Source organism: Enhydra lutris, unplaced genomic scaffold (genome assembly GCF_002288905.1).
Source record: "Enhydra lutris kenyoni isolate GAN:26980312 unplaced genomic scaffold, ASM228890v2 scaffoldscaffold99, whole genome shotgun sequence".
Lineage (NCBI taxonomy): Eukaryota > Metazoa > Chordata > Mammalia > Carnivora > Mustelidae > Enhydra > Enhydra lutris.
Genome location: NW_019154183.1, coordinates 438532 through 452542, shown reverse-complemented (window position 1 = coordinate 452542; position 14011 = coordinate 438532). Strand labels below are relative to the sequence as shown.

The 14011-nt window shown below is 35.0% G+C and overlaps 1 protein-coding gene across 1 annotated transcript in view; it reads left to right on the top strand.

The window, feature by feature from the left end:
* Window positions 1-2218, top strand: part of LOC111139312 (mohawk homeobox) — a 61958-nt gene extending 59740 nt beyond the window's left edge. Inside the window, exons 5-6 of the mRNA XM_022491568.1 lie at window positions 672-705; window positions 812-2218. Of these exons, the coding sequence (XP_022347276.1) occupies window positions 672-705; window positions 812-998 (221 nt within the window). The 3' untranslated portion in view covers window positions 999-2218. The remainder of the gene's footprint in view (window positions 1-671; window positions 706-811) is intronic.
* The last annotated feature ends 11793 nt before the right edge of the window (window positions 2219-14011 follow it).

Below are 14011 nucleotides of genomic sequence, written 5' to 3'. Positions count from 1 at the left end.
CAAAGCTCACCCCATAATGCTCATTTCCTGCAGTGCGAAGGATTCCTTTGCAGCTAGAAGACTGGTGCCTGCTTATTCTAATAGGCCTAGAAGTCCTGTGCTGTTGCATTGAATCTGCCACTCGTTTGCTAGTTAGCCAGAGGGAACTATTTGTCAATCTGTTTTCTGAAATCACAGTTTGATTCCCACGAAGTCATAGAAGGTTGAACCAGAGGCACCCTGAAGTTCCAAGAACTCTCTTATTTTATAGTTGAGGAAATTGCATCCCAGACCTTGTGGGAGCACTGTAGCCTGTCTTAAGGTACAGCAGATGAGTGGGGGAGTGAGATCAGAACCTGGCCGCAGGAAGAGTTAGGGTTCTTGTCCCTCTACTATTTGCCTCCTCATTAAAAAATCCAATTTCTTGGAATAAATCAATGTCAGATTTTTGTACATTTATGAAAGCTATTTTGCATTTTTTATTACCTGTTCTCATCTTATTCCTGCTTCTTTGCAGAGAGATTTCTTTTGTATCTTAAACTACTTTATCTTTGTTAAACAAAAAATTAACTGATTTTCAACCATATTTCCTGATGAGCTTCTATTCCCGGTCATTAATGAGGCAACTCCAGAGATTAAAACAGAAAGAAACAAGGAAAGAAAAATAATTGAGTTTTTGCTTGTCTTTACAGACGCTCTGGAAAATGGATCCAATAAGGGTGACAGGTGAGAAATATGTTTTTATCCACCATTTGTGCTTTTCACTGATGGCATATTCTGTGTACACTGCAGTGGGTTTGATCCTTATCTTTCTTTTCTTGCTGAAATCCAGTGCAGCCCACAGGAAGGGACCAAGCAAGGATGACACATACTGGAAGGAGATTAATGCCGCTATGGCCTTAACAAATCTTGCACAGGGCAAAGACACACTGCAGGGAACCACCAGCTGCATCATCCAGAAGTCGTCACATATAGCAGAAGTCAAGACCGTCAAAGTGCCACTGGTCCACCAGTTTTAAGGGTTTGTCGCTTTTCAGACCAATGGCTGTTCTTCACGTCAGTGTTTTCCCATAAAGCCTCCTCCTACGAGCCGAAGCAGAAGTGGAAATGACTCCCTTTCAAACCTCTTTTTATTTTTAATTATCCTAACTATATCATTTAGTTGCTTCTATAAAAGACATATAAATTATAAAAACCTCACTTTAATCAAAAATAGTAACTTATTTTATGTTACTCAAACTATGCATCAGGTGTCTGCATTGCCGTTACAGTAAGTGCCTTGCTTCCCAAAATCAGCAGCAACGTGGGCGTAGTGGAGAGCTATGCCTCAAATGACAACACCGCCATGCTTGTTCGTCTGTGTGTCACTCCAGACGGGCCTCTGACCATTCCAGGACTGAAACCACACGCGCTGAAAGGCCTCACAATGTATTCAGTAATTCACGTGTTAAAACTTGGACATCTATTCAGCCCAAATGAAACGTTCCTCTTAAAAAAAAAACAACTTCTGCAGCATTTAAAATTGTTCAGCATGCTTTTCAGAGTGACAGTGAGAATTTCATGCATGTATCTTGCCTGCCTATCAGACACACTACAAAGTTCCAAAAGGAAAGGAGCGGCGATCACATAACATGTACATGTAAAAAGAATCCAGTGAATACATTGTGATCTGAAGAACTTTTTCCAAGCATTGATGGAAAATACCACAATGCCCTTTTAGAATTAATTTGGATTTTCTTTTTCTTAAATTTCGCTGAAGTTCTTAAAAATTTTATTATATAAATTACTCAAAATGTTCCTGTGTAGAACTAAACCTATAGTTTAGTTTTAACACATAATCCTGTTTGCGTTAAAGTTCAGTGCTTTTTGTGATGGAAAGCTTTTCATGTGGAATGGTTAAAAAACCTTTTAGTTGGTTCATTTCAAATTATAATTGCTGATGGACAGTTTGTATTGCAACGAGAACAAGACAATGAAAGAAATGTATCTCTATGTGAATATACATATACACTCATAAAATTGGTTTTTAAATTTAAAACATATGGAAAACAAACATTGACAGTCTTTGCATTTTGCCAAGTAGGACATTAAAGTAAAAATTAAGTGAACTCATGCATTAAAAGAAGGAACGTTTCGTTTCTAAATTAGACTATCACTGAGTGAGAATAATCAGTATCAGGAAAGAAGAATATAGTTTTCAATCAAATAATAATATTCTAATCAGCTGGGGGAGACTTGAAACTTGAATAAACAGTGGAGATGCCAAATATAACAGAGAATATGTGCTACAGAGAAATAAAAAGGATTTGACTCTTTTATGGTGGGATTTTTTTTGGGTATGTAATCTATTTTGTAATTTTTTTTTTTTAACTGGAAAGCTTTTTTGTGAGTGTGAATGAGAGCCATTAGTGCAGCCATGTGGTGATATTTTTCTTTATTTTGCAAAATGTTTTTCAAACCAAAGGCTGCTCTAGTTGATATGTGGACAATATCAATCTTGATATAAATCGTAGGACACTTTTTCATGTAACATAGTATTTGGGGTTTGGGTTTATTTAGTGTAATGAAAATAATTTGATATAAAAATATTTTGTATATATATATTTTTACTTTGTTTTCTAAATTGCTGTTGCAGTAACAGTAAGTGCAAAGCAGGATATGTTAAGTTATGACTGTATGATCAGATGAAGTATGAGTTCGTTTGGTTTACATCCTTAAATAGTTACAGATCCTTGACAAAAACTTTCGAATCTTTACCAGTTAATTTTGTCATAATGTGATCATGTCAAAGAAAGCTAAGGACAAGTACTTCACTCTTTTTCATACTATTATAAGTTATTCTGGTATTAAATATTTTAATAAAATTGACTTTGTTTTGACATATTTCAGTTAGATGAATGGATGCTGGTTGTTTTTTATTTGAATTAGTCATAATTCATTTTTGCCATCCTTTTAAAAAGAATCAGCAAATTCGTTCTGTGTTATAAACTATGGATGACAAGGCATTATAGGAGAGCTTTCACATGATTTTTATTTTTAAATACCAAAGCTTGGAATCTGGCCTATAAACACATCAAGAAGATTTTATAATTAGCATATCCTTGGCAATATCTCCAATTGCAATTACTTTTAATTTATTTTTTCTTTTGCTGCTTTAACATTTTTTGGAAATTAAAGTTCCCCCCAATCCTTAAAAGAATCTTGAACAATGCTTAGCCAGCAGCTAAGAATCTAACTCATAATTTATGTTGTAGAGAAATAGAATTACCTCTATTCTTTGTTTTGCCATATGTAATCATTTTAATAAAATTAATAACTGCCAGGAGTTCTTGACAGATTGAAAATAAAAGTTAATTTCTAGACTTCAATGATCATATGAATTTTGTTTTCCTTTGAGAGTTGACCAGGTGGAGAAAGAAGTAGAACAGAAGGGTCCATTATATGCCGTAAGTCTCTTTAGGTTGGTAAGGGATATGATATGGGAGCACTGCATTTGTATTAGGTTTGCTTTTCATCACCTTAGACCACCAACCTACCTTTTAAGAGCCGAGGAAAAGAGAGTATGATGCTAACTGTTAAAATACATACATAAATTTAAAATGAACATTTGCACTAAATACTTTATTTGAATAGCTAATACAATAAGCATTATCACTGTGTGCTATGTACTGGAGAGAATCTTGGCTTTGAAGTTAGACAGATCTATGTATCTCAGTTCCGTCACCCACTATATAAGATTCAGATTCAGTCATTCTGGACTTGGCTTTCTTCATCAGCAAAGTGAAAGGAATGAGTCATAGCTTGTAGACTGGCTACAAGGTTTAGAGATCACATAAAGTGTTCTAAGTGCCTACCACAGTGCCTGGCATTTAATAGGTGCTTAATAAATGGAAGGTATTATCACATAATTATAATTCCTCTATATAGGGTTTGTGTTCAAGAAAGTAGCAATACACACAGTGTATTGGGATATGGAGAGTTTCATGAGGAGTGTTGGGAAAGGAAAGAGGTCTGACATGAAAGACTGCTGGGGAATAATAATAGTTGGGATCAGAGTTAGAGAGACCTTCAAGAAAGATCATTTTATTATTACTACATTGAACTTCCCAGAGTAAAGAATAAAGTATAACAAATGTAGGAAAGAACAGAAATGCCAATATAAAACATAGCATGTGGGAGAGCTTCCTTCATCCATATCGGCTAGAATTGCTTTTCCCTCTATTCATCCTGCTTGATCTTGTTCAAGATGATGAGGAACTCAAGCTGCTCTCTGTATCCCTGCCTGCTCCAAGTAGCAGTGTTTAACAAACAGTGGCAACAGCCATGGTCTGCTTTTAAACTCATCCAGCTCAACAGCATAACATCATGCAAATAAACACAGAGAGTAAGCAAGCCACCCAGACTCTTCTGTCTGGGGCGGCTTAGGTCGGCCATGCCTTGGAAAGCAGTGTGGGGTGGTGGTAAGGACTTGGACTGGCATAACCTGGCTTTGCTTCCTCACTGCTTGGTGACTTTGGGGAATGAGCATAAGCCTTGTGTACCCAGTGTTTGCATCTATAAAATTTGATCTATGAAATTTACCTACTCTGAAGATCCATTGTGAAGATCAAATAAGGCAGTGAATATAAAAGTACTTTGCAAACTGCATGTACTGTACAAATGTTAATGATTATTAATGTGTTCCAGATGACTCTGAAACACTTAATATCCTATAATTTTTGGCAATATAAACTGTGGTTTCCATGAAGCATAGAAGACCACCAGATTTTGTCAAGTTCATATTGTGATCTACCATCTTTGGGCCGTCTTGAGCAAAGTCTTCTGGTCCTCTACTTCTTTTGTTTGTTTTTTGTTTGTTTGTTTTGTTTTGTTTCTATTTTTCACCCTTTTTTTTTTAACAGTTATGGTCAGAATTAGGTGACTGATTGTCACATTGCAGGGACAGAATCCTAACTTTATCACTTCCTAGGCTGGAGATACATCTTAGAGATGGACTAAAAATTTGGTTGGAGAAGTGTATGTATTGCCCATAATAAACTCTTTTTTTTTAAGGTGAGAAAAAACAGTTTCTAGGTTTGGACAAACAAGCTGATGTGCTTTTCACATCTTTACACGAATGACTCCATGGAAATTCATGTACGTTTGTCTCAGTAAGTCTTCTGAAATAAATTTCAGCCCAAAGCCAGCTTCTGGAAATTTGATCGGTAGTGAGTCTAATCTGACTTGTATTCATGACTTTTAAACAAAATTTAAAATTTTAATTCATGTTTTGTAAAAGTATAAACATAACTTATGCTAGCTGTAGAAACATTTAAGCAGTGTAGGAGGACATAAAATTAAAAAAAAAAAACAAAAACCCATACCCTATCTCTCCATGATCCCAATCCCACATCCCAAAGATAACCCATGGTTAACAATATCTTGTGTCTATTTCCAGAAACTCTATGCTTATACAAACTTGTACTTTTTCATCTTGCACTTCTTACCGTATTCATACGATCCTGCAATATTTTTTCCATTCCATCATGTGTATGTGTATATATGTTTCACATCTATATATATGTAGATTTCATTATTTATATGAATGCACAAGATTTTATTTTGGATCTTTTATAATTTACTTAGCAAATACCTCCTTGGTGGACTTCTGGATTATTTCCTATTTTTGGTTATTATAAACTAGTGCTACTCAAAGTGCTGTTTTACATTGAGATAAGGAGCTTACCCCAGAATATAAATTAGCATACTGCAAGAAAAACTTCTATGAATAAAAATTGTCACCTGAACTCACAGAGCTCTTAGTTGATTTATATTCTGACCCCTTCTCTCCTCCCAGACTAATAACCAACAATTGATGAATTGTCATCATCAAACAGACCATATTTCAACATCACTGATATAAATACTGATGCAGCAAACATTCTTGTATATATGTGACTTCAGCCACTTGTATGTCTATGGAATAAATACCTGAAAGTGGAATTCATTGGTCAAATGAGAGGTAAATTTAATTTTGTGATGGATGCTGCCAATTTTCCAAGTAAAAGGTCTACCAATTTACACTGTTAACAGTAGAAAGTGAATGTCTGTTTTTCTTCAACTTGTTCAAAACATTGAGTATTATTAAGCTTTTCCATACTAGACAATGTGGTAGGCAAAAGTGATATTTTGTCATTGCTTTAACTGCAACTTTCTCAAGAGGAGTGGCACACATAAGTTTATTGGTCATGTATTTGTTTTCAATGAACTGCTTGTTCGTGTCTTTTTTGTTGTTGTTTCTTCATTTCTTTTTCATTCTTACCTTCCTTTCATCCATTTGTTAGTGATTTATACATTATTTGTATATTTTAAAATTCTCTTCTATTCTGTCTACAATATATGCTGTAAATTTTTTCCAAGAATGTTTTTATATATACTTTACCTCACTTATAGTATTTTTGAGTTCAGAAGCTTAAATGTAATCTGTACATATGCATAGAATGTCAAAGAGAGTACTGGATATATTTATAGTATAGTAGTTCAGAACACAAACTCTGGAGCTAACTTCTGAGATTCAAATCTTATCTCTCCTGCTTACTAGTTCTACAATCTTGAACAAGACATTTAACCTATTAAGTCTCAGTTTCCTCATCTATAAAATATGGATTATAATAATTACTTGGTAGTGTTATGAGGCTTAAATTAGTTATTATATATAAAGCACTTATAATCATATTACCTTGTATTTAGTGCCAAGATCATAAAAAAAAAAAAAATCAATTTTTTCTGCTGTTAGTATTATGGTTTATTTTTACATGTTTAAATCTTATATCCATTTTCAATTTATTTGTAAAAAATGAGCTAGGCAGCCCCCCAAAATGAAATCTTTATGTATAAACCAAACAGAATATACACACAAGATCCATATGAGGAAAATGACAAAACTCTGGTTAGTGAAATTAAAAAACTAAGTAAATGGAGAGATAGTCTATGTTCATGGATGGAAAGACTCAATACTACTCAGATGTCAGTTCTTCCCAACTTGATCTATAGATTCAATGCAATCCCACTCAAAATCCCAGCAAGTTATTTTGTGGATATCCACAATCTGATTCTAAAGTTTATATGGAGAGACAAAAGACCCGAAATAGTCAATATAACAATGAAGAAGAACAACAAAGTTAGAGAACTGATATGCAATTTCAAGACCTACTCTAAGGCTACGGTAATCAAAGCAGCATAGTATTGGTAAAAGAGCATACAAATTCAATGATGAAGCAGAATTCAGAGCCCAGAAATGGGCCCACACATATACAGACAACTGATATTTAACAAAGTAGCAAAGGCAATACAATGGAGAAAAGATAAAATGGTAAAATTTAAAAATAATTTTTGAAAGAAAAGATAAAATTCAAAAATGTAATTACTGGAACAACTGGACATCCACATGCAAAAAAAATGAGTCTAGACACAAACTTTACATCTTTCACAAAAATTAATTCAAAATGGACCACAGACCTAAATGTAAAATGCAAAACTATAAAACTCTTAGAAGACGACATAAGAAATCTAGATGACCTTGGGGATGACAATGGCATTTTAAATACAACACCAAAGGCATGATACATGAAACAAAAGGTAAACTGTACGTCATTAAAATTAAAAAGTTTGGAAAGACAATGCCAAGAGAATGAGAAGACAAACCACAGACTGGAAGAAAATATTTGCAAAAGACACATCTGAAAAATGACTGTTATCCAAAGTATACAATGAACTCTTAAAACTTAACAATGAGAAAACTTGATCTGTTTTTAAATGGGCCAAAAGCCTTCATAGAAAACTCATCAAAGAAGATACCCACATGGCAAATAAACATGGGAAAACACGCACCCCATCATATGTCATCAGGAAGTTCAGATTAAAACAACAATAGATACCACTATACACCTATTAGAATGGCTCATGTCCAGAATGTTGACCACACCCAATGCTGGCAAGACTGTGGAGCAACAGGAAGTCTCATTCATGGCTTGTGGAAATGCAAAATGGTAATAGCTACTTCAGAAGAAAGTTTGACAGTTTCTTTTAAAACTAAGCATACCATGTGAACAAGTAATCATGCTCCTTATTATTTACCTAAATGAGTTGAAAACTTATGTCCACAAAAAACTTACACATAAAGGTGAAGCTTTATTCATAATTGTCCAAACTTGGAAGCAACCAATATTCTTCAGTAGGTGAATGGATAAATAACCTGTGGTACAAACAGACAGTGGAATGATTCGGTGCTAAAAAGAAACAAACTATGAAGACATGAAAAGACATGGAGGAAACTTAAATACATTTTACTAAGTGAAAGAAACCAATCTAAAAAAGACTACATACCATATGATTCCAGGAATATGATATTCTAGAATAGGTGAAATTACAGAGACAGCAGAAAGATCAGTGGTTTTCAGGAGTTGGGGTTGAAGAGGGATGAATAGGCAGGGCGCAGAAGAGTTTTAGAGCAGCTAATATACTCTGCGTGATACCATAATGATGGGCAGGTGTCATTGCACATTTGTCCAACCCAGAGTGGTGTAAACTATGGACTTTGGGTGTAATGATTGGTTCAATGCCAGTTCATCAGTTGTAACAACTATCCCATTCTGGTAGAGGTTGTCAAACATGAAGGAAGATATTCATGTATAGGGACATGGAGTGAATGGGAAATCTCTGTACCTTCCCCTCAGTTTTGCTATGGACTTAAAACTGCTCTAAGATAAAGTTTATGGGGCACCTGGGTGGCTCAGTCATTTAACCATCTGCTGGTCATGATCCTAGAGTCCTGGGATAGAGACCCACAGGGAAGCTGCTTCTACCTCTGCCTCCACCTGCCACTCCCCCTTGCTTGTGCTCTCTCTCTCACTCTGTGTCTCTCTCACTGTCAAATAAATAAAATCTTTAAAATAAATGAATAAATAAAAATAAAGGGTCCAAATAAAAATTTTTTAATTTTAAAAAGTGAACTAGTGGGGCATCTGGGTGGCTCTGTTGGTTAAGCCACTGCCTTCCGCTCAGTTCATGATCCCAGAGTCCCAGGATCGAGTCGAGCCCAGCCCTGTGGGGACTCTGCTTCTCCCTCTGACCTTCTCCTGTCTCATGCTCTCTCTCACTCTCTCTCAAAAAAATAAATAAAATCTTTAAAAAAAAAAGAAAAAGTGAACTAGTTATCTGGTTCTTCACTGAACACCCTGCCTCCATCCTGCAAAAGGAAACATAACTTGTGTCTCAAAAGTATTTGCTAGATAATCCACTGATCTAAATAGTTGCTTTTGAACTCTTTATTCAGTTTCTAATTATGGCAGTGAGTATAGAGTCCTTAATTTCTATTATTCCTTCTCATAATTTTCCTGGCTCTTTCCTCATCTTAACTTGTAAAGATATACATGATAAATTATTTTACCAGACCCCCCACGGCCCCCAAAATTGTGTGGGCATTTGTGGATTGCATGAATATATAGGTCAATTGACGCATTGCAATAGTTTTATTGTCTAATTTTCTTCTTTCATTTGATCTCAACAGCTTTATTTTCCTTCATGTATCTTAATTTTTATTCATTGGTATTTATTTTTGCATTACATTGTGAATGAGATTTTTCCATTTTTTTATAATCTTAATTATCATTTTTATAGGCAAACTATCGATATTTAAATGTTTTTCTTAGCCAACCACCTCAGTTAGGATTCTATTCTTTGAATTATTTTTCCAAATGTATAATTTGGATTTCCAGTCATACAATCATATTATTTCTAAATGATGAAATTTACTGCCCCCTTTCCAATATTTATACTCTATTTCTCTTGCCTTGTGGCATTGACTAACATTTCCAGAATAATTTTTTAATGATAGAGCTGATTTCTTGTATTTTTTTCTTACATTAATGGTCTCACCTCTAGTATTTAAATATTATATATAATAAAAGATGTTGATTTGAGGTGTTATCTTTTTTATATTTTAAAACAATATTCTTTCATTCTTGATTTACTTAAAGATTTTATTATAGGGGCACCTGGGTGGCTCAGTGGGTTAAAGCCTCTGCCTTCAGCTCAGGTCGTGATCCCAGGGTCCTGGGATCGAGCCCCGTATCGGGCTCTCTGCTCGGTGGGGAGCGTGCTTCCTCCTCTCTCTCTCTCTCTCTCTGCCTGCCTCTCCGCCTACTTGTGATCTCTCTCTCTCTGTCAAATAAATAAAATCTTAAAAAAAAAAGATTTTATTATAAACATGTTGATTTTTTCTAAACATTTTAATTAAATTGTAACAGAAAACGTCACAAATCACAGATGTATAATTAAACTTTTACAAAGGGAATATAATTGTATAACCAACACAGAGATAAAGATAAAAAACATTAGAAGTATTCTAGAAATCCCCCTAAAGGTAAACATTTTTCTGACTTCTGCATACTTTTGAAATTTAAATAAATGAAGTTATAAAGTTATACTCTTGTCTTCTTTTGCTCAATACTAGACTGGTGAGATTCATCAGTCTCATTGCATACAGCAGCATTTCATTCTTTTTTATTGCTATATACCACTACATCATTATATGGATATACCACAAGTTATTAATACATCCTACTCTTGATGGACATTTGGATTGTTTCCCATTTGAGAAGCAATGACAAATAATGCTACTATAAACACATTCTTGTGTGTTTCTTTTGATAAATTTATGTATTTCTACTAGGTAGAAGTGGACTTTTTGAGTTATATTTTAGTTTTAGTGAATATTATCAAACAATTTTCCATCACAGTGATACCAGGTTACATCTCCACAAGCAGGATATGAGATCCTTTAAAAAAAAATTATATATTTATTATTATTTTATTTAAATTCAGTTAATTAACATTTAGTATATTATTGGTTTCAGAGGTAGCACTTAGTGATTCATCAGTTGCATACAACACCCAGTGCTCATTACATTAAGTGTTCTCCATAAGGCCTATGACCTAGTTACCTCATCCCTGCACCCAGCTCCCCTCCAGAAACCCTCAGTTTGTTCCATTCAGTTAAGAATTTCTTATGGTTTTTCTCCCTCTCTAATTTTGTCTTATTTTACTTTTCCCTCTTTCCCTCTGATCATCTACTTTGTTTCTTAAATTCCACGTATGAATAAAATCATATGATGATTGTCTTTTTCTGATTGACTTATTTCACTTAGCATAATACCCATAATACCATAATACCCATGTCATGTTGCAAATGGCAAGATTTCATTCTTTTTGAAAATGGCTGAGTAGTATTCCAGTCTATATACCTATCTTCTTTATCCATTCATCTGTCGATGGATATCTTGGCTTTTTCCATAATTTGGTTATTGTGGTCATTGGGGTACAGGTGCCCCTTCAAATTACTATGCAAACTTGGCAGTTTTTAATGTTTTAATGTTTTAGCCATTATGGTAGATTTGCAGAGGCATCTCGCTGTGGTTTTTGTTTGTGTTTTTAACATTAAAACAAATAATACTAAATATATACATATTATTTAATATTAGTGCTATTTTTTTATTTTTTTATTAACATATAATGTATTATTAGCCCCAGAGGTACAGGTCTGTGAGTCGCCAGGTTTACACACTTCACAGCACTCACCATAGCACATAACCTCCCCAGTGTCCATAACCCCACCTCCCTCTTCCTATCCCCCTCCCCCTGGCAACCCTCAGTTTGTTTCGTGAGATTAAGAGTCTCTTATGGTTTATCTCCCTCCCGATCCCATCTTGTTTCATTTCTTCTTTTCCTACCCCCAAATCCCCCACGTTGCCTTTCAACTTCCTCAAATCAGGGAGATCATATGATAATTGTCTTTCTCTGATCGACTTATTTTGCTAAGCATAATACCCTCTAGTTCCATTCACATTGTCACAGATGGCAAGATTTTATTTCTTTTGATGGCTGCATAGTATCCCATTGTATATATATACCATATCTTCTTTATCCATTCATCTATTGATGGACATCTAGGTTCTTTCCATAATTTGGTTATTGTGGACATTGGGGTACAGGTGCCCCTTCAAATCACTATGCAAACTTGGCAGTTTTTAATGTTTTAGCCATTATGGTAGATTCACAGAAGCATCTCATTGTGGTTTTTGTGTTTTTAACATTAAAACAAAGTAATACTAAATATATTCATATTATTTAATATTAGTGTTATTTAATATTAAATTTAATTAATATGTAATTTGTGGTCTTAATATGTATATACCATTTGGATATTGTGAAGATCCTGTTCAACTTTTTTGCCCATTGTTGTATTGGGTTTTCTGTTCTTTTCTTCTTGATTTCAAAGTATTTCTAATACATTCTGGATGTGAATCCTTTATCAGATGCATACATGTCTGTGCTCGTGTGTGTGTGTGTGTGTGTGTGTGTGTAGCATGTATTTTCCAGAAAATATCTTGTAAATACTATGCTTGAATCTCTTTAAATGCATTGTCTGTTTGTTTATTATAGTCCTCCTATCCATCATTTCAGTACAAGCTGCCTGTTCTGTTTATTGTGTTTGTTATTCTTTCTCTGGCTGCTCAATCACCATTTTCATTGTGTGCTCAAGATTTTCTTCAACATGAAGCCCAAGTTCACCTTAGGCAGTAAAAAGCTTATGAATAGGGAGAGGGTGGAGCAGACACTATCAGTCCTCATGATCAGGAGACAGACCAGCTGGCAAGCTGTAATCCCCTGTTAAGGCACCTATAGTCATCTCTTCTTCTCTTCCAGACCTGCAGAACTGCAAAAAGTAGGAAGACCTTGGCTAATTGCTTAGCAATCCCATAGCGCTTTGAGGGTCAGGACAGCACCCTGGCTAAGCTGCCTTCTTCTCAGAGATCTATTTTTACAAGTTACATTTTCATTAAGAACTTAGACCTCTCCAGCTCTCCAGGTTCTAGTCTGCACAAAAGGAAACAAATAAATAATCTCCCTCCACCCTTCCTTCTCTACTCCCCTTCCTACTCTTTATTGGTTTTCTTTCTTCTCTTCCTCTCCTCCTTGCACTCCCCCTCCCCCCCTCTCTCTCTGTCCCCTTAACTCCACAGGTTCTGCCTAATGACTTAAGAGCAGCTTCTTGAGGCATTGATAGGAATGGGCAGGAACGGTCCAGGCAGCTGAGATGCACATATGGACTGCCATTTCCCCATCTCTATATCTTGCTCGAGCTACACACTTTAAGTACTATTTGCTGAGTCTTCAATATGAAAGATGTTGAATCCTTGGTATGAAGGAATGCTAAAATTTGTATATTTCCTTTCATTCTCACATGTCATTTAAACAATTTTCTTATTAATTCTGCATTGTCGATATTTGTGCTACTTAAATTATTCTCTGAAATCTTAACTCCCACTGTTGCAGAAATGGGTTTAATGCTTACTATGAGTCCTTTCATTTGCTGCTTCCCCTTTCTGAGTTCTCAATTCTGGTTTACTTTTTGATTGAATAGACTTTGTTATTTTTTTTTTTTTTTAAGATGAGCCATGACTGTTGCATTCCCTGAGGTTGAAGCTGTCCTTCATACATTCATAATATCTAGAAAAACATACAAGTCTGGGTCTTACTTTCATGCTTGGAACTCTTGTTACTCCTCCACTACGAATTAACTAATTAGATATTGCTGTGGGAAACTCTGATGCCCTTATAGTCCCCCCAGTACACTATGTGCTTTTGTTTTTTGCCTGAATGCCCACACAAGTCTTTGTTTATACTTAATGTTCAGAATGTATTTGAAGCATTATGGAGCATTCCATGTCTTCTGGATCTACAGACTGAAATTTAATTTATTTCAGGAAAAAAATTATGTCTAAATTATTTCTTAAGTTCCCTTTTCTGTTTGCCTCTTCAGAATTGCCATTTATCTTATTTTCCTTATTCAACTATAAACCTGTCCTACACCAGACACTCTGCCGCGTGTTGGGCGTCAGTAACATGTACTAGCAGAGTAGAGCAGAATTCCAAGTAAATGTCCTCTGCTGGTCTTTCATACCTAAATTTAGTGGCATCAGGTTTTCGCGTT